This window comes from Aythya marila, assembly GCF_965140915.1.
Source record: "Aythya marila genome assembly, chromosome: 1".
Lineage (NCBI taxonomy): Eukaryota > Metazoa > Chordata > Aves > Anseriformes > Anatidae > Aythya > Aythya marila.
Window position 1 is genome coordinate 96,534,295 of NC_139042.1, and position 18,286 is coordinate 96,552,580.

The 18,286-nt window shown below is 44.5% G+C and overlaps 1 protein-coding gene across 1 annotated transcript; it reads right to left on the reverse strand.

Annotated features, from left to right (window-relative positions):
- Positions 1-1,444: 1,444 nt before the first annotated feature.
- Positions 1,445-12,829, reverse strand: IFNGR2 (interferon gamma receptor 2). The gene is made up of 7 exons (XM_082776885.1): positions 12,613-12,829; positions 9,264-9,390; positions 8,640-8,815; positions 6,696-6,841; positions 5,171-5,324; positions 4,226-4,380; positions 1,445-2,083 (listed from the first exon to the last, which is right to left on the reverse strand). Exons 1-7 carry the CDS (start codon positions 12,695-12,697, stop codon positions 1,910-1,912), a joined length of 1,017 nt encoding a protein of 338 aa, XP_082633011.1. The 5' UTR covers positions 12,698-12,829; the 3' UTR covers positions 1,445-1,909.
- Positions 12,830-18,286: the final 5,457 nt, after the last annotated feature.

The following is an 18,286-nucleotide window of genomic DNA, read 5'->3' on the forward strand; positions in this document are numbered from 1 at the left end:
TTAATGCAAGTTCCTAGTTAAGAAGGTTTTCTTAAGCATGCCAACAAGTGAAGAGCTTCTTTCTGAGGGTACCTCCATTTTCTACTAGCAGCTTGCTTTACTGCAACTAGTTCCTGAGTGTCTATCCCTTCTGATTTTAGGGAATTGGAATGGTCATGCTCTCTCTAGCTGCTGAGAGGTGAAAAGAGACAGCAGGGAAGAACTTTCTTCCCCTATCCTGAGCTATTGTGTAAGAATCATGCAGGCATTCATCAGACTAACTCCAGGTCCATGTTTACACTGCAGGTAGTTCAGCTGAGTCCACAACGAGCAGTGATTACTCAGTTTAGGTTTTCTGCCTTGACCAGGTGCAGTTGTGAAGCTACCCTTTGAGTTACCCCTAATAAAAGTCGTCCCCCCCCACACACACACTTTGGCCTATTCCTGTAAGAAATATTAAATAACCATCTCTAACAAAAGTTTAGTACGTAGTTTGTGTAGTAAAGTGTATTCAGCAAGTTGTGTTTTGTATTCACATAAGATGCCTTAATTGCCTTCTTATTTATGCCCTGCATTATGCATAGCGGTTGTTCCTCTGGGTCTTTATTTGCTCTCACCAGACTTGCAGCCAAGCCTCAGATAATCCCCTTGTTCTGGCCTGGTGTCTAATTACAAGGCATTAGGGTAGTTCTTCCAGGAAACAGACTGAGGAACCTTCTGCAAACTGTTGTTGGTTTTCGACACTCGTCTCTGTGTGTTCCCAGAAGGGGTGGGACAGCAGCCACCCAGATGCCTACAGCTGTGGCAGTGACTGGCTCTGTGAACAGCTCCTGTTAAATGTTAAGTATCCTCCAGAAGTCACTTGTAACCAACCAAGCAAATTTATTTTATTTCATTTTTCTAAAAACAAGTTGTATTAAGAAGTTGGATGTCTTTGGATGTCTTTTGTGGGATAAAAACAATCTTTTTTTTTAAGTATAGAAGTAGGTAATTTTGTCTCTGACCCTTATTAGACATCTCCTAAACCCCTGCAGGATTGTTATGTATGGCTTAAGTTGTGGTCCTGCTTCTGCTTTGAGGGCCTCAAAACAGAACCCTCAGTCACCCTGTGATACACAGGACTAGCCTGCTCATCAACAAAGTAATTTTTAGTGTCTAATCATTATTGATGCTTTTTTTTTAATAGATGCTGAGAAATGCATATTTTAAAGCTTGTTTCCCTGTGAAGGGTGTGATCGGCTCACAGCAGGAACTGATTAATACTTCCCAGAAACATTAAGGCACAGATCCAAGGGCGAGGAGTGAACTATCATCCCTTGTCTTTCTCGTAGCAGTTCTTTGCCCAGGTTGGTGATAAAGATGGTAAAGTAAGTCAAGGTTCCTTTTAGCCTGCCCTTTCTGCCTGGAGGGAAGCAGCAGTCACAGCAGACTTCCTGTATTTAGAATGACTCAGGAAAGCATGGGGGGGTGGATACAATATACTTTAAGTGGCAACACAGACTTCACAAATAAGAACAAGACAAAAACCCCAGTAGAAGTAATTCATGGTGCAATTACTCTCTCCCTAACACATTCCAGGTTAGGGTAGGGCCTATCCTAAAGTGCCATTACTTCTCAGTACTTTGCTTCAAGGGGGGGAGAAATGATGATACAGCCATAACCGTCTGTCTGAAAGCAATTTAGTGTTCACTTCCCTTCAGCTTCCACCTTTTCAGTCTCTTTGGCAGACAGAACGTTGTAGAACAGCAGGAAATGTTTTAAAAAAGGCTCAGGTTCCTTATTATTCTCAGGAAGCAAAAGTCTCGCTCAGGCTTTGCCTATGGCCACGTAGTCAGGGCTCCTTGTCTGTCCTGCACGGAGCTGCACAGCGCCCCTCGCGAGCAGGAGCCTCTGCAGCGACTGGGAACAGGCGTTCTCGCTGCGGTACCACTTAAGTTACTTCACTTTCACCGGAGCTGCTGTGTGAATGAGTGTCATCAGCCAAAGTGTCACCATACGCTTTGCTTCCTTCTTCAAAATACAAGACAGATAAAGAATCGGGCAGAGCTTCCTCGGTGTAGTTCTCCAATGCTTCTAAATGAGGCATGCTAGGGTCCCTCAAATACTGAAAAAAAAAAAAGAAACAACAGTTTAGGGATTTATCCACATTACAGGTAGCTGGAAGTTACAGAGACGGAGCAAGTGCTACCAGCTACAGGCAAGTTGTTGCAGACCAGAATTCAAAGGCAGCTGCTAACTGCGTGTTTTATTCTGGATTTCCTTTAGGCTATGTTGAATAAGAAGGAAGTCAAAACTGCATCATTTCCCAACAAAATAAGGCAAACAGCCATGTAAGCAAGTTAAAGTAGCCCCTTACCTCATCAATTTTGATAAACTTATCTGTGGCTAATATTCTTGTCAGTTTAAGCAAATTCCTACTAGTTAAGAACAAAGCACAAAAGAATAGATTTTTTAATTACACTGCTGGGGTCAACTGCAGGAACCTACCAACTAATGGCTCGTCTGAAGCACTGACAGGGCAAATGAGAGAAGATCCTGCTTTGTTCAGCGTGAAACAAGGCAGATCTGTACCTTTTATCATTACCAGAAAACTCTAGTGTCATTTCTCTCTTGCAGTTAATTTTGGAGGGAAGGGGGCAGAGGGGATGTCAAAGCAAAAAGTAAATCATCAGCTTTACAGTGAATTTATGTAATTTTTAATCATGGAAAGGTTAGGAAAAAAAATGGAGTCCAGTGAAAATATTTTGTTCCTCGTTACCCCCATAGACTCTCCCTATTACTAAATCGCTCTTGTGTTTTGAGAGGAAGTAGAGCCACCTACCACCTCACATACTGAGACAGCAGCCTGCTATTGGTTAAAAAATAACCTTCTCATTCTCAAAAGACTGATGTAGCGTATGGTATTACACAAAAGCTTGTTTCATACTGTAGGAGTTGCCATAATCTGGCTGAGACAGGACCACAGCTCAAATCACTGGACAAAATTAACCCTGGTTTCAATTTAGGGCACTGCTTTCTCTGTAATCATGGCAAGGATAATAAGCATCAGGATTATTTTTTCAGATGTATTAAAAATAAATTTCTTATATGGGAACCTCCTATACATATATTTTAACAAATTCAAGACATAAAGGAACCTTGATTTTGCCTTCCTATGTAAAGTAGTTTCTGTGGTAGAACTGCTCCCTGCAAGTCTGATGCTGAAAGCTTGGATACTTCCGTAAAATAAACGTGATTTTTCTGAAAGCCTGTAAAAGTGCATATGAAACTGCCCAAAAATAATTAGTATTCTGTACTAAAGGGAAGTGTTTTAAGAGGAGAAGCCCCAGGCTGGTTGATTCCTTTTAGAAATACACATTTAGGAAATTGCTTGCTTGTCATGCAAAAAGCTTTGCTTTGCATGGTGTGCAATATAGCTGTCTTCACAGAGCCCCCATCAAATGCAGGGAGGGAGAAAATGATTTGCTCTGCAGAAGTCCAGATTCATTTACCCATTTTTCTATAAAAATCTGTAAAAACAACTCTGCAATCAAAGAACAAACATTGTACAATGGACTGCTGTGGCACAGAGATACACACAAGCAAATACAAACACAGAAGAGCAAGAACTTTAAGCACAGTTCTTGATTTAAAAGAGTATTTCATATTTTAAAAAAAGGGGAAGATGATCAGGACTGAAACAACTTTGTTTAGTACCGAAATGCGTGAGCTGTAATGAGAAAGAAGTCCTGGGATATTTTTTTAGCTGAGTACTGCATAAAACTACAGAAAAAAAAAAAAGAAAAGCCAAGAACACTTCCTCAGGCAGCCTTTAGTCTTCAAGTCAGTCCTTGCTATTGAATTGATCAGTGTCCACTCCTGTATTTAATTTCTAATCAGAGACCTAGGTCTTACGTACGTTCTACAGCACACAAAAGCTTTCTGACTAAAGTGAGCAACTGATTCAGGTGAGGTGAATTAGGTCAGCAAAGAAAAGGGTGGACAAGGTGTAGACAAGGAAGAGAGCCTTAGTCCAGTTTTTTAACAGGATTACACCAGTACTTGTATCTTAGTACAGAAAAGAAAATAATGCAGATGAGTAGAAGAGGAACAAAGTGAGAGATCACACTAGATACTTAAATCAGCAATTGCTTATATCTGTTTCTGCTCTGCAACGACTAGCTTCGTTCATGCTTGCTCCAAGACCATCCCTGTCTTTTGCAGGAGGGGTTGGGAGGGGGAAGAGAAATAAAATGTCTACACGTACCTCTTCAATGTGTGATGGGATTTTTAAAGGTGGCTGACACAAATACTTGATTGTTTTGTGGTGTCTCGATAGAAAAAACAAACCGATTATCATGAGAATTAAAACAAGGCCAACCAACGTAAATGTTATTACAATATACACAGCTCTGGTCGTCTCTGAAAAAGAAAACAAGGTTGGTTCTTACTTGTACAACATCACACCTAAAGCAACACACAGCAAGCTGAAATTTAGCATCCCCGGCAATCAAGCTATGATTTCCCAGGTTAAGGTCACAGCCCCGCTATGGATACACTCCAAACACCTTATTAGCTTCTTCTGTGGTTCCAGAAATCACCAGCTTCCTCCCCTCACCCACGCAGCCCAAGGGACCAGAAACCCCATGAGCAGGTTTCACCTACACGTGTACCTGTGCTTTTAAAGCACGCTGAGGTTCTGCGAAGTCTGGATGTTGGACATCACACAGAAGGATACATGAGAGGGACAAATGCTGTTACCTTGCAGATGCCTCCTCTTTCCCTTGCCCGATTTTATATTTTGTACCCAAAAAATGTCGAAGAAAGATGGTCAAAGAGGAGGGGGATGTTCCTGTCCTGCAGGAGGCAGTGGCTGAGGGTGAGGATCTGCATGAGTAACACCATCTCCTTCATCAACAGTGTCCTCTAATGACCAAGTAGTTGTGTTTTCTTTTTACGTATATTTTATGTGGCCATAACAGCTTTTGTAAAAGAAAAGGACAAGGGGAAGAGTATAACAAAGACCCTCAACTAGGGACTGAAAAATTCCTCATTGATTTGCCATTAATAACAACTGTGAACTACCATCAGTGGTGCCCTCTTAACATACCTGCCAAATACGGGTACGTGACTGACCAACTTACACCAGCTAAGGCTCACGTCCTACACCCATCCCCATCAAATAAGAAAAGTAACGAAAGCAGCCTTGTACCATTCATTGGAGTTCTGTAACACTCCGGGATTCTCTGCAGTCCAGGGATCTGCTCATGTAAATACTTCACCAGTTCTATTTCAATCGTAAAACAATAAAGTGTCATTTGCTTCAGATTTTCGATTTTGAACAGTGCATTGCTCACCCACATCTCCTGTTTAAAAGATAAAAGAAAAATAGAGGTGTTACTATAAAAATTGGCCTTCAATGCAATTCTCCTCCCCATATTTAAGTTTATCATTCAAAAAACATTTTTTTTTTCATAATTCATCTTTCCTTCACATTTCAAGAGAATGAGGGAAATATATTTCAACTTTCCTACTTCACCATGTTTGAAATTTTATTATTTTTTAAATGAAATGAAGCCTGACCATGTAAAACCATCTACACGGGCATGAACAGCAAAGGCACGGAAACTGATGTGAAGTCTCGCTTTATCCACAAAATGCTGCTGGATGCTTTCACGCAGCTTCTGTGACACCTCCGGCAGTGAATATAACATAAGGAAGGGGGAAGGAAAAGCAAGCCATGAGAAACGTCTCCAGCACTGGAGGAAGCTGGCAGAAGTGCACTTCAGTGCAGAGCTTCAGCCACGTCAGCTCCTTCTAGTGCCATGAAAAACAGCTGATGGACAGCACAAAACCTCCAAGGCCAATCTTTTGTGGATTTTTAACCTACGAGGGGCTGGAAGAAGGACCTCAGTGAAGCCTAAATTATCATACGAGAGTTACATCTTATCTGAACATCAAACACAAAAGTATTTTATACATGTCAGAAAAAATACATGCTTGTGCAAGGGAGGAAGGAAGTGGAGGCGTTTCAGATTTGGCAAGGCCTTTGATGCACAAGGCTTGAAAAATGTTTTCTGCTTCTGCTTTTCAAGCATTAGACTTGAGAATGTCTTTTTTAAATTCTTCTTCCTTTATTTTTATTTAAAAGAAAAAAAAGGCAGCAGCACAGGCACGCAATGAAATATATCATACCCTCTTCAGTCTCAGTCTGAACAGGGACAGCTCATCCCACCTGTGTCCACCATGTTTCTCATAAATCTGTCTTTCTCTGCCCTAGGAGGAAAGGCAGCACCAGGCCAAGGCAGCCTGATACCGAAGCCACCAGCACAAGCAAGCCCAGCACAGGAAAGGAGCAAGTATTCGCTAGCTTTTTCCAAAATGCCTAAGTAAACTTTGGAATCTAAATGCCATTTTTAAGCCACCTTCGACACTTTGTGGACCTCTTATTTGAACAGCAATGCAGTTTAACCTGATTTCATACAGAGGAAACAAACAAAAAAAAAAAACACACAGATGTTTCCTGAAAGTTTTGTTAACACATTCAGTGCTATGCTAAATGACCAGAATAACTCATTTTCAAGCCACCAAGTGGCGGCCTTTGCTATTAGAGGAAAAAAAACCAAACAAACCACATTTGGTTTCTTCCTCCATTTCTGCCATTTTGCCAAGAGATGCTGACTTACCTCGTAGTCACAGAGGCATTAAGAACAAAATAAATTAGACGGAATTCTTACTTCTTTAGTAGCAGTCGTTGCGTTCTCCCAGTAGGACACTTTATACTGGACAGTACCTTCTTCAGATTCAAAAGGGGGTGAGACACTAATGAGCAGTGAGTCAGAGCTTACGATCACGCTGTTCACTTTAGGGGGCCCTATGGTAGCTGAAAACAAGCAGAGAGAGAGCAGTGAACCTCTGGGATGCTGAACAGCTCATCATAGCATGTCCAGCTTGACCTAGAGCCTCTTATACTCAGCAAATACAGCAGGTATCAGCAGCTTTCTCCTCAAGAAAGGGAACGTTTTCTCATCTACTTAATGCATTTAAGAAATCTTGTATTGCAAACGCAACGTAGAAAATACTTGAAAGCATAAGTGAAATTAGATAATACATTTTTTAGGTAACTTTCCCTGGAAATTAAGTAAATCTTCACTAGTATGGATCTGAATCTACCTTTAGTTAATGATGATACAGCTTTTTATTTGTTTTTCTTCAAATAGCCAGTTAAACCACATATTCCATGTTCTTTAAAAACACATTGTTTGGAGGGGTTAACAGGTTGGAAGTTGAGGTACTCTGGGTCTAAATCATGAAAATACTTTACAAAGCATTGTCATTCCTAAGACAAGAGGCTTGTGCAATCACAGACTACGTATGGTCACTAGTCATTTATCCTTTGTTTCTCCTTCATTAGTTAAGTTTATCAGCATTTGTAAAGCACTCTAGGATCTCAAAATAAAACACTAGTGCATATATTAAAATAATTGGCTGCTTGCAGACTAGAGGGGGGAAACTACTAATAAAAATGAATCCTTGCATGGAATTATTGCTTGTTTCACTTCGAAAAAACCATCAGAACCTGCTCTGTTCACTGTTACTTTGGAGAAGATTGGCCTCCATGATCTTTATATTGGTACAGACATTTCAGTTTCTTTCTACTTCCTGTTTCTGTAGAACTGCAAACGCCTCGGTGCGTGTTCTCACTAATTCCCTTTGCTGCTGTCTCAAGCGGGACCGATCCAAACGGTACAGGCACAGAACGGCCCCCAGTCTGGGTGTCTGGCAACTGATCCCACGGCTGGTCACACACCAACGATCAGATAACATCCCTCCTACCCCCCAAGGACCAGACACACAAGCATCTCCCCAGACTAAGCCACCCCTTTGTCCTGTATTCCCATCAGCCTTCCTAACTCCCCAGAGATACCACTCTCCCCCTACGCAAACAATCAGCTGTACTCTTCAGTCAGGACTCAGGCAGCTCCCCACCCCCGTGCTCTTCATTACCAGGGAAAGCATCAGGCTCTTCCCAATATGGAGCACCATTACTCATCACAGCCTACAGGAAAATGCAACCTAAAAGACTGTTCTGCACCTTCGTTAATATTTCGGAGGCTTTTTTAAACTCAACATTTATCTTCTCTGAATCCTGAAAGCAATCACAGCAAGGCAAGGCCTTTGTTCTTACAAAGAACAATGATATGCTTGTTCACACATTTGATAGGCTTTCAAGTGTGCCCTTGACCCTCCTGAACTGTAGCCATGGCAGCTGAGGCTTGTTAGAAAAGAGATCTGTTCAACAGAAACAGGTAGTTTGCACTGAGGCTGCCACAAATCCAGGGCGTGCATGTGTGCACGTGCCAGTGCTGAGTGAGAAAGTAAGAAGATGGAAAACTCTCTAACATAATGCAGGTCATAACTCTTGTAAAGCTTGGCCATGCAAGGAAACTCATCAGGTTTCTCTCTCAATACCTGCTGAAGGAATGCACTGCTAACACCACTGCAGAGGAACTGATGTGCATCAAATTCCTTGTCATGCACTGAGATTCTCTGAAGTCATTGCTAACTGAACACCTACAGTTCTCTCACTTAGCTCCTGTATATCACAGAGTGATAACATCCCAGAACAGATGACACAAGTCTCCTTTGAGAGACCTACTGAAATCATAAATGCCACTTACTGTCTCTCTCCGCCACAAAGGGATCCGCTTCCACCCAGTCAGAAGTCATTTGCCCCAGCTCAGACCTCACACGCAAAACAAACGTCCAGAGACGCTCATTCCGTGACAGGGGGAAACTGCACTCAGTCCGGGCGATGCGGGTGCAGTTCATCTCATCCCACTGGTTAAAGGCCCCCCTGCAACACAAACCAGAGGATGAATACAGAACGGTGCAACTAGCGGAGCTCTGAAATACACTCCCACACACCTGGAAGACTTTAGTAACAAAAGGATATGTAACGAAACTACTGCTTTCACAAGCGTTTATCCTACAGCCCTTTCAGCACCTGCACTTCTTCAGTATCAGAAGAACTACAATTAGTGAGGGAGAATGACATGGGAAACCACGCAGCTTTGCTGGGTGCTCTTCAGGTATCCAATCTTTACTCAATTTAGTGGAAATGTCAGAGGCTAAAAGATTCTCAGGCTTCAGAAGATGCTTTCAGATACACGTAAAACACCTGTAATAAACAACTCATTCGTTCATTCCTACGCTTATTCATTTTTAGCAGCTTTTTAAAAACTAAGGGTGTTGCTGGATTAGAGCAAAATCAGTTTGGTTGGTGTTTGGAACGATTTACTTACGTTTTAAAATGGACTGTATATAACACCACGCCTCTCTCTACTTTAACAGGAGACCACCTCAGCGTGTTATGGAAGTTATAGGAATAAACCTTCACATCCTTGGGTGCTGGTAAACGTGGAGAAGAGTCTAAAACATGAAAAGAAATAAAGATAATTACTAAAACATTCAAGTACACTTAACTAACTTTTCGTCTCCAAGTTCCATCACTGCATGTTACATTTTAGCTGCTTTGCAGGCAAAACCACTTCTTCTCATTCCATTTCTAAGTGCAGTGGTACATTTAAGTCCCTGGTATCCACGAAGCACTGAATTGCAACTGATTTGTTCCATACAGAATATAGCACAGGAAGCCTCAAGTCCAATACAAAAGAAATAACCCTACCCAACTCCCCCCGGAAACTATAATTTCAGGTCCACAGTCACTTGTCATCGCTATTTCAGTTCTCCCTCAACCCTACTGTGTTACCAACTCAGACCACATTTTTCTGGATCATCTGCCTCTTGCTAGCTTGGTTGAAAACGTCAAGGTTGCTTCAATGAAGCTTTCCAGCAAACTTTTCCAGTGGAAGAAGAAAATGTTTCTTCCCCAACTTAAATATTCATGATTACAGGTTAGGGTTATAGGGTTAGGGTTGCACCCATTCTATTTGGGAGCCTGAAGTGCTGCCAGTTTTGAAACAGGTGTCACACCACAGATAAGGACAGAAACCTCTGTTAGAGGTGCACCTTCCACTAGCAGGAACACATCCAGCCAAATTTGGTTGCGCTGTACGCTCCGGGGACTGATGTAAGACCTCAAGTGCTTTCAGGCAGCTTGTCAGGAAGTGAATGACACAGAAGTTGAAAGCAAATGGCGGTCCTCCAGCACAGGGAGTGGGCACCCCAATGCCACCCCAAGCAGGGAGGAGGAAGCAGCTGTCTGCTTGGCACTGCCAAAGGCCAGGCATGGAGCCGGGGCTGTAAAAAAGGCACATGGAGAGAGGCAATAGCTGGCCTATCTGCAAAGCCAAGCCACTGAAAGGCAAGGGGAGCGGTGATAAGGAGCTGGGAGAGCCCAAAGATGTCAAGATTACCCAGCACGTAGGCCAAGTTGAGGAAGAGATGAAAACACGGTTAGCAAGCGTCTTTTACAACCAGAAAAACCTCACTCCGTGAGTTTTTTTTCCAGAACTGCTGTGGCTCAGGTGGGAAGGGGCACGTGGGGTCTGCAGCCACCAGCCCAGGCAGCCCCGAAACCCCTCAGGAGGGAGATGAGCACCTTCATGGCCTGCCTTTCCTCGAGGGAAGAAGGCTCTCCTTCCACGCCTGGCTAATATCAGTCCACATAACGATCACCTACTCCACAAGGCACATTGAGCCTACAGGTCCAAAGCTCAAAGATGGCCATGACGTGGCACGATAGCCCAACGTGGTAAGGCTTCCTTTCATTGCTGTTGCTCTCCAGACAATATTCTCCTAAGATATAGTTCGTTTATTTATACACAAATATCTGAAGATCAAGCACTCATGGGAAATTCTGGCCCATCCTTCCGCAGGAATATTGGAATAGCTTTGAATTTTTATTTCCACATCTGATTTTGTCACTGCTGCTGACAGTGCTACCTTTGAGAAGAGGCCTAACACCAGCATCTTAACATCCTTCACACACAGGACAGAAACCATACAAATCTTCATAAAGTTGTGCATTAAGCCCCAAGTCCCAAATATGAAAAAAATGGTTACACTCTCCAAGTTTTAATTGGGTATTTTCCTAGTTTCTTAGCCGCATCTTTCGTGTAGCGCTCTTAAGTAAACACACATTACATGACATTGCAGAGGCACCGTTCAGCTTTGTAAGCTTGAGATTCTTTAAGGTTACAGTTAGAAATGCTACCTAAGCTATTAATCTTGTGTATTTTAACAGCTACTTGGAAACTTTCATTCAAGAAAAGTTTTCACTTTCTAGCCACAGAGATTCTGTCGCTGCTGGTCTGGCATGTGGCAAGGTATCTCACACCATCAGTAATCTGCACTGTCAGACATCCGATACAAGCTAATTTTACAAAATTCAAGAAGGTTGCCAGATCAAAATACAAGTATTAGAATTTTTCTCTCCCTCTAAAAAAAAAAAATAAAATAGAGTAATGAAGGATGAGGGCAGATGGTTCATTTTCTCTGCTATCAGGACTGCACCCTCATTACCTTACCTTAGATTAGCACTCAGAAATGTAAATTCCTGAACTCTTTAAGGATCATTAGTTTGTACTACCAAGGCAACAGAGCACACACTTCAGCAGAAAGCACCTACGTATGCAAGCGTCCTGGAAACACGCCCCAAACACAAGCCACCTCATCCAGGGATGGGCAGAAGCGCCCTGTCCTCCTTCCTCCCTGCCCCACAGAGCAGCTGCTTTCAAAGCACCTGCCAAACAAGCCTCAGCCTCTTTCCTCCTGATACCCACACTTCTCGACGCTTCAAGCCACAAGTCAAAACTTTCACATAGCCGAGCGTGAAGCCACAGGTTACGGCGAGTGAAACCAGGCCAGCCTGGCCTAGCTGCTGGTTTCACAGCCTCTGTGCCTGCTCCCGAGTGACTTCTGGACCCTGCATCAGCCTCGGGATGCACCATTTTGGCAAAGAAGGAAGTAGCTTTTTTTTTTTTTTTTCTTTTTCTGCTGGACTTCAGCTGTCGTAGCTTACTGAACTGGCTCCTCACGCTGCCAGAAAGGCAGCAAAGCCTGTAAAAAAATGACTAACAGGAGTGTATGGCCAAACGGGGATGGCCGGCAGCAGCTGGCCATTGCTTCTGGCGGGATTTCAAGGCACAGCTCCCCCTTCTCCACAGGGAGAAAGACGCCCCAGCAGGACGGGGAGGAGGCCCTGAGCTGGCCAAACACCACAGCAGCTCCCTGGGAAGCCATCAGCAAACAGGGGAGAGCAGCAGCGGGCGCGGAGGGGGCAGGGTAGCGGAGCAATGACCCCGCAGCACACACACAGCTCGGCCAGGGCTGACACAGCTGCTCCTGCCTGCTTGCGGGGATCCGTCCCAAAGGCAGAAGCGTGCTGGCTCCTCAGCTATATCGCTCAGGCTCTGCTTGGAGAGGGGAAGCCTCCCACGTTGGCTGAGCCCAAAACCACCCCTGAGACTTAGGGTCCCAGATAGGACTCGTGGGGTCCCAGATGGGGCTCGTAGGGTCCCAGATGGGGCTCGTGGGGTCCCGTGGCAGCCAGCACAGCGGTGCAGCACGGCGAGCAGCCCACCAAACGCCGCAGCGCTTGCACCAACCCTCCCCCGAGCCCACCCCGCGGCACCGCGGCGCCCCCCCGGAGCCCCCTCCCGGCCCGCCCCGGCGCCCTGCCCCACGCACCTTCACCCGCAGCCCGGGCCGGGCCGAGGAGGAGGAGGATGAGGAGAAGGAGGAAGAAGGAGAGGAGCAGCGCCCGCCACGGCATGGCCCGGCCCCGGGCTAGCGTCGCGCCGGCCCCGCTCGCCCCTCGGCGGCAGCGCGGCCCCGGAGGAGCGGGGCCGGCCGCGGAGAACCCGGGGGGAACCGGGGCTGAGCCGGGCCGCAGCCACCGCCCCGGCCCCGCTCCTCCTCCTCCTCCTCCTCCTCCTCCGCCCCCGGCGAGGCGGGTCCCGGCCGCGGCCACGCCTGGGGCGGCCCCGGGCTGGGTGCCTGCAGCCTGGGCTCCCTGCTGGCCTCCCTGCTTCCTCCCTGCCTTCCTTACATCCTCCCTCTCTCCCTTCTGTCCTCCCTCCCTCCCATCTTCCCTCCCTCCCTCCCTCCCTCCCTCCCATCCATCCATCCATCCATCCATCCATCCATCCATCCATCCATCCATCCATCCATCCATCCATCCATCCATCCATCCTCCCTCCCTCCCTCCCTCCCTTCCTTCCTTCCCTTCCTTCTTTCCTCCTTCCTTCCTTCTTCCCTCCCTCCCTCCCTCCCCTCTCTCCTCTCTCCCTCCCTCCCTTCATCCCTTCTTTCCTTCCTTCCCTCCTTCCTCCCTTTCCTCTCTCCCTCCTTCTCTCCTTCACCCAGCGCCCTCATGCCCGCCGCGGCGGCTCGCAGCCCCGACCACATGCGGTACGGGCGCCCTCAGAGCCCCGCGTGCCTGCCTACGGCGTGCGGTCGACGTGAGAAAATCTCGCACGAAGCGGTTAAAGTTCCTCGGCTTTCTCCGTCTCTTTCTGGCATAAACACTGACGCGTGGTTAAGTCTAACCGCAGGCCTTTAGCCGATGTTATTGATTACGGTGTCGCGACTCAAAAACCAGGAGGCAGCGGTCCCCCCAGACGGCTGCTATTCTACCAGAACCATGGTTATTTGTAAATCATTCACCAGGTAGGTAGGGATCCAGTGTCTTCAAGACCCTCAGCACTGCACTTCAGCTTAAAAGCACAAGAAAGTGGCGGAGCACTCCTTGCATCCCCTGAACAAAGCCAATATCCTCTCTTTTACACGTTTCAAAGAGGAAAAAATGTTTTGTTAGTGCCAGATTGAGAACTGTGACCAGCAGTTTGCCAACAGAGGAAACCACACAGAGTTAGGATGCTTGCAACTTCCTTCGTTCTCAGAAGGTATTGATAAAAGTGGCGTTTGGCTGCCTAAAGGCAGCGAGGTTGACACCACAGGCATCCTATTTCCAGCAAAAGGTAAATGGGCGAGAGCAGCAAGGCAGTAGATAAGGCTGAGCAGCTTTGGTTTCCAAGTAAGCTTGGATGAATCACTTCGTTCTTCGCATGTCAGTTCTTCCTCAGTCGAAAAAGATTCCTGCCTTTCCCTTTCTCATGCATGGCCTGCTCACAGTGCAAGTTTTCGAGGCAAAGGTCCTGCTGTTTCATGGTACAGTTGTAAAAGGGGCCAGAATCTCAGCTGAAGGCTTTTAACACCGACAGGAATGCTAATGGCTAGACACAAGTATAAACAGAGGAGGAGGAGAAGATGGGGGGACAAAAAAAAAAAAAAAAAAAAAAAAGATAAAAAGCCAAAAGCACTTTTCTGAACATGCCTGACCTGCTTTTGAACCCTTCTGGGAAGAGTGACTCACCTCTCAGTTGAGCGCTGCTGTTCTTCTGAAACCATCCGCTCCACAAGCTTCGCTTTTGGGATTTCCCCAGTGAGCAGCCCGTGCAAAGAAGCAGATCCTTTATTAATAATGTCTGAAGCCAGTGAAGGAATTTTGGTCACACAGCATTAGTGTGACTCACAGTGCGTTTCTGGGCGTGTGGAGCCAAGTGGGTAATTGGCCGCTTGTGGCTCCGAAACCTAAAGGGCAAAGTGGCTGGGCAGAGCATGTCCAGAAGGCACAGTAATTTTGGTGGCATGTCTAGGTCATGCATTAAAGAAATTTTGTTTCAGAGAGGAAGGTCGCATATATTGAAAAGCACTTCAAAATGTGAATTGTGAAGTGGGGTTTCCCTCCACCCTTGCACTGAAGACCTGTATTTACTGTAACTGTTGGAGGAATCCCATAACCAAGCGTGTGTTTTCCCTTTGCCAAACCAGACAGGCAACTTTACAAGCTTTGGACTTTGTTCCAGCTGATCTTTCTGCTACCTTGAACTTCCTTTTAAGTCAAAGCCCAAGGAAATTACTCTCTTACAGTCTAAATGGTTGTTAGGAGGGGCATCAAGATGACTGGTCAAGCTTCATGGAAGAAAGGTTAACAAAACGTGTGGTTTTCACCATCAGTGGTAGCTTAAGTAGAGCTGAACAGAGAGAGGAGCGAATTGAGAAGAAACATTGATTTAATGAAGATGGAGGAAAGAGAGAATTTGAATCAATGCAATGTCTGATTTTTTCAATGAGCTCCAGAAGAAAGAGAAAAAGAAAAAAAAAAGAGAGAGAGAGAAAATAAACACGAGAAATCTGTAGAACTTACAAGAGTTCAGAGATAATTACGTATGTTGCTTTCTTTTCTTTGATTTTAGAGAGCAAAAAACAAAGTTAGTACCATATCAGAAAGCAAGGTATAAATTCATTTTTCTTGCTCACTTCCTTTCCTCAACAAAGGTATCAACATGAGAAAGCGACAGTAGAAGGAAGTACACTCCAGAAGAGAAATAGCTCCGAAATATGCCTGCCAGTTACAAGCTCTTAAAAAAAAAAAAGTCACTGAGAAGTCTTATATGTAGAAAACAAAACAAAACACAATAATTATGGCACATAATGGCAATAAATTGACATAATAATTACTTATGAGAAGTACTTTGGGGTATATTTTACCAATGCAAACAATTTTCTACCTTAAAATCTCAGTCTTGCTGGTTGTTATGCATGGATGTTTGGGTCCACCCTTGTGAAGCTGAAACCAACGCACCAATGAAGATAGCTAAGCAATATCAAGGCAATTACTTTCCTGCAGCTAAATTACCAGCACAGAATCTTGAAAAAAATTGAATCCACAAATGATAAGAAATTTTGCAAAAAGTAACACGTTTCACCTTTACATTTGAAATACAGAGAGGAAATGCAGTGATTCTAAGATCCAGGGACACCTCATGCATCAGATAGTGAGTAGTAGTAGGTGGGCAGTTTTGAGACCACAGAAATATAAGAGGAAAATCAGCCACCTTCTCTGTATCCCTCCATTCACCCTCTTCTAAGCACATAATGCAAACAACCAGGGCTGACTCAGTCAGGAAACCAGGCAGAAAAAGAAAATTTTTTAAATCCCTTCTTGGAAGGGAAATGTAATTAAGTTGTTTGACTTTGTCCTGACATAAATATATATATAAATCTTGTAGGAAAACCGTGCTGGATGGTGGTCAGTTTGGATGTAAAGCTTCAGAGTCTCAGCCTGCAAAATCTACTTACTTGTGGGAGAAAGCTGGAATGATCTGGCCTCTCATCTGCAATCTGGGTCCTAAGGGTATTTAAGCATTTAAATGTGCATTTACAGTTCAGAAAAGAAAAGTATTTGTTCTTTTAGAAGTTCAGCTCCCAGTGGGAGTAACAAAAATATTGTGGTCCCCAGCATCTGACAGACTCAGCCTTCTGCAGCTCCCTTCTGTTCACAAGGGTTTGGTGACGGGAAGCATCACTGCACAACAAACAGCTAAAGGCATCTGGCTCTAGCACCTCATGCTCTTATTCCCAACCTGCAAAGGCACAGGTGTTGCCATCTAATACGGCCAACTTCAAAAGTTAAAAACAAATCATAAATTAAAAAAATCTCTTAATATCTTGATATTGGGGGTAACGATTGTATTGCGTTTTTGTTGGGTGTGATGGGATATTCAGACATCCCATTCTGTCTTTGGTTGTCTGAGAGAGCAAATGAGCATCGTATCTATTCACAAATGCATGGAAAGAGGTGATTTGGGGTGGTGCTGTGGAGCTGATAAGCATCTATTTATTCTCTCTCTCTTGTCCCTTGATGCAGCCGCCTAAGCCTTGGCCCCTCGTAAGTAGGGTCGAGATAAGGACCATGATGAGGTACGCACACGAGCACAGCTTTCCAAAGCCAGCAACTTAAGTAGCCTGAGTTCCCACCAACTCTTTTCTGAGCTTGATATTCTTCACCATCTCTCAGAAATCAGCCATTCTCAGTATGGTAGTTACATGCTAGTTTGGGAATTCCTTAGCTCAATACTGCCATTGAGAAAGGCTCTGCCTCTGACTGGAGGGAATTCCCACAGCAGCACGCAATCAGAAATGCCTGAAACGAGGCTTAAAGATCATTAAAGATCGTTAACGTGTTCAGTACACTTCTCTAAGCTCTTTTGAGATAATTTAAAATCAAAAATAGATCTAAGGCAGGCATATCACACCAGGAAGCCAGTTCTTGAGTCCCTTGGTTGTATTTTAGCCAGTTCTTGAGTTTTCATTGGAAAGTTGACTCTGTCATACTTTGTGTTTTGATTTTTATAGCACACGAAAGTGTTGGTTTTAATTAACATTCACTATCAGGCAAAAAGTAGGAAATATTTTTGTCTGTTTAGTACTTAATAAGATGTATTACAGTGCAAGTTTGGCCCTGCTAAACTCTCTGCAGGTTGTCTTCTCCCTCTCAGGGGCATAGCAGCAAGTTGGATGTACACGAGGCTCAGATTATACTGTTTGTGCTGGTGCAAAGGAAGAAGAAGAGATCAGGAAGAAAGGCAGAAACACCTCCTGCCCTTGATCTGGTTTGCATTTTCTGAATTAGACCATTATTTAGGATATCTACTGGTGAACTGAGCAACTAGAATAGACTTTCCTACAGCACAATGTATTTGAGCCCGTTCTGGCATGTGTACATGTATTTCAGGATGCTGTGGTGCTTAAATTAAAAAAAAAAAAAAAAGTTTTAGTGATTCATTTACAGTAACTCTCTGATGAAATAAAGCCTCCTAGAAACAGAGAGGAAGTATAATGAGTGATGGCATGCTTGCTTCAAGCAGCTTTCATAACCAGCAAAAACAGAGATGTGATTGTATAGACCAATAACGCGCGCTATGGATAAGCTCGTCTACCTGAGCGTTATTTCCAAGACACAGCATGTGTCTTGAAAATAACTGAATATCTGAAAAGCGAGCATTAATTTAAGATGCTTGGATGTGTTGTGGATGTTAAATAGTTGCAATAACAAAAAGGTCACGGTGGCAGGAGGACAAAAGACAACTTCCTCAAATACTGACATTTAGCTACAGCATTGCTTGGAAGATACTGGTTTTGGTGTGGGAATTTCCAAGGGTCAGGGGTGGGAGGTTAAAACAGATGAATGCTCTAGGTCATTCTTATCTGAGAAGGGGACTTGAGGAACATTAGCTGATGAAATATTAAGTATTATTTCAGGTACTGGAAGGCTTGCAGCAGCGGGAAATGACTTTAAAAGCACCTCTAGTAAACACGAGCATTCCACAATAGTGGTGTGTAAATAGCTCCCCTTTCTTCTTTGAGCTGACACCTAAGATAAGCATCCACTTTGTGGTAAGTGCAGGCAGCACCCATGTTAAAGTGACTGGGAGAGGATCCCTGGCTTCCCACCAGAAGAAAAGCCAGGCCAGCTGCCGGGCTGTTGCACTGTAAAGAGGCACCTATTTTGAATGAA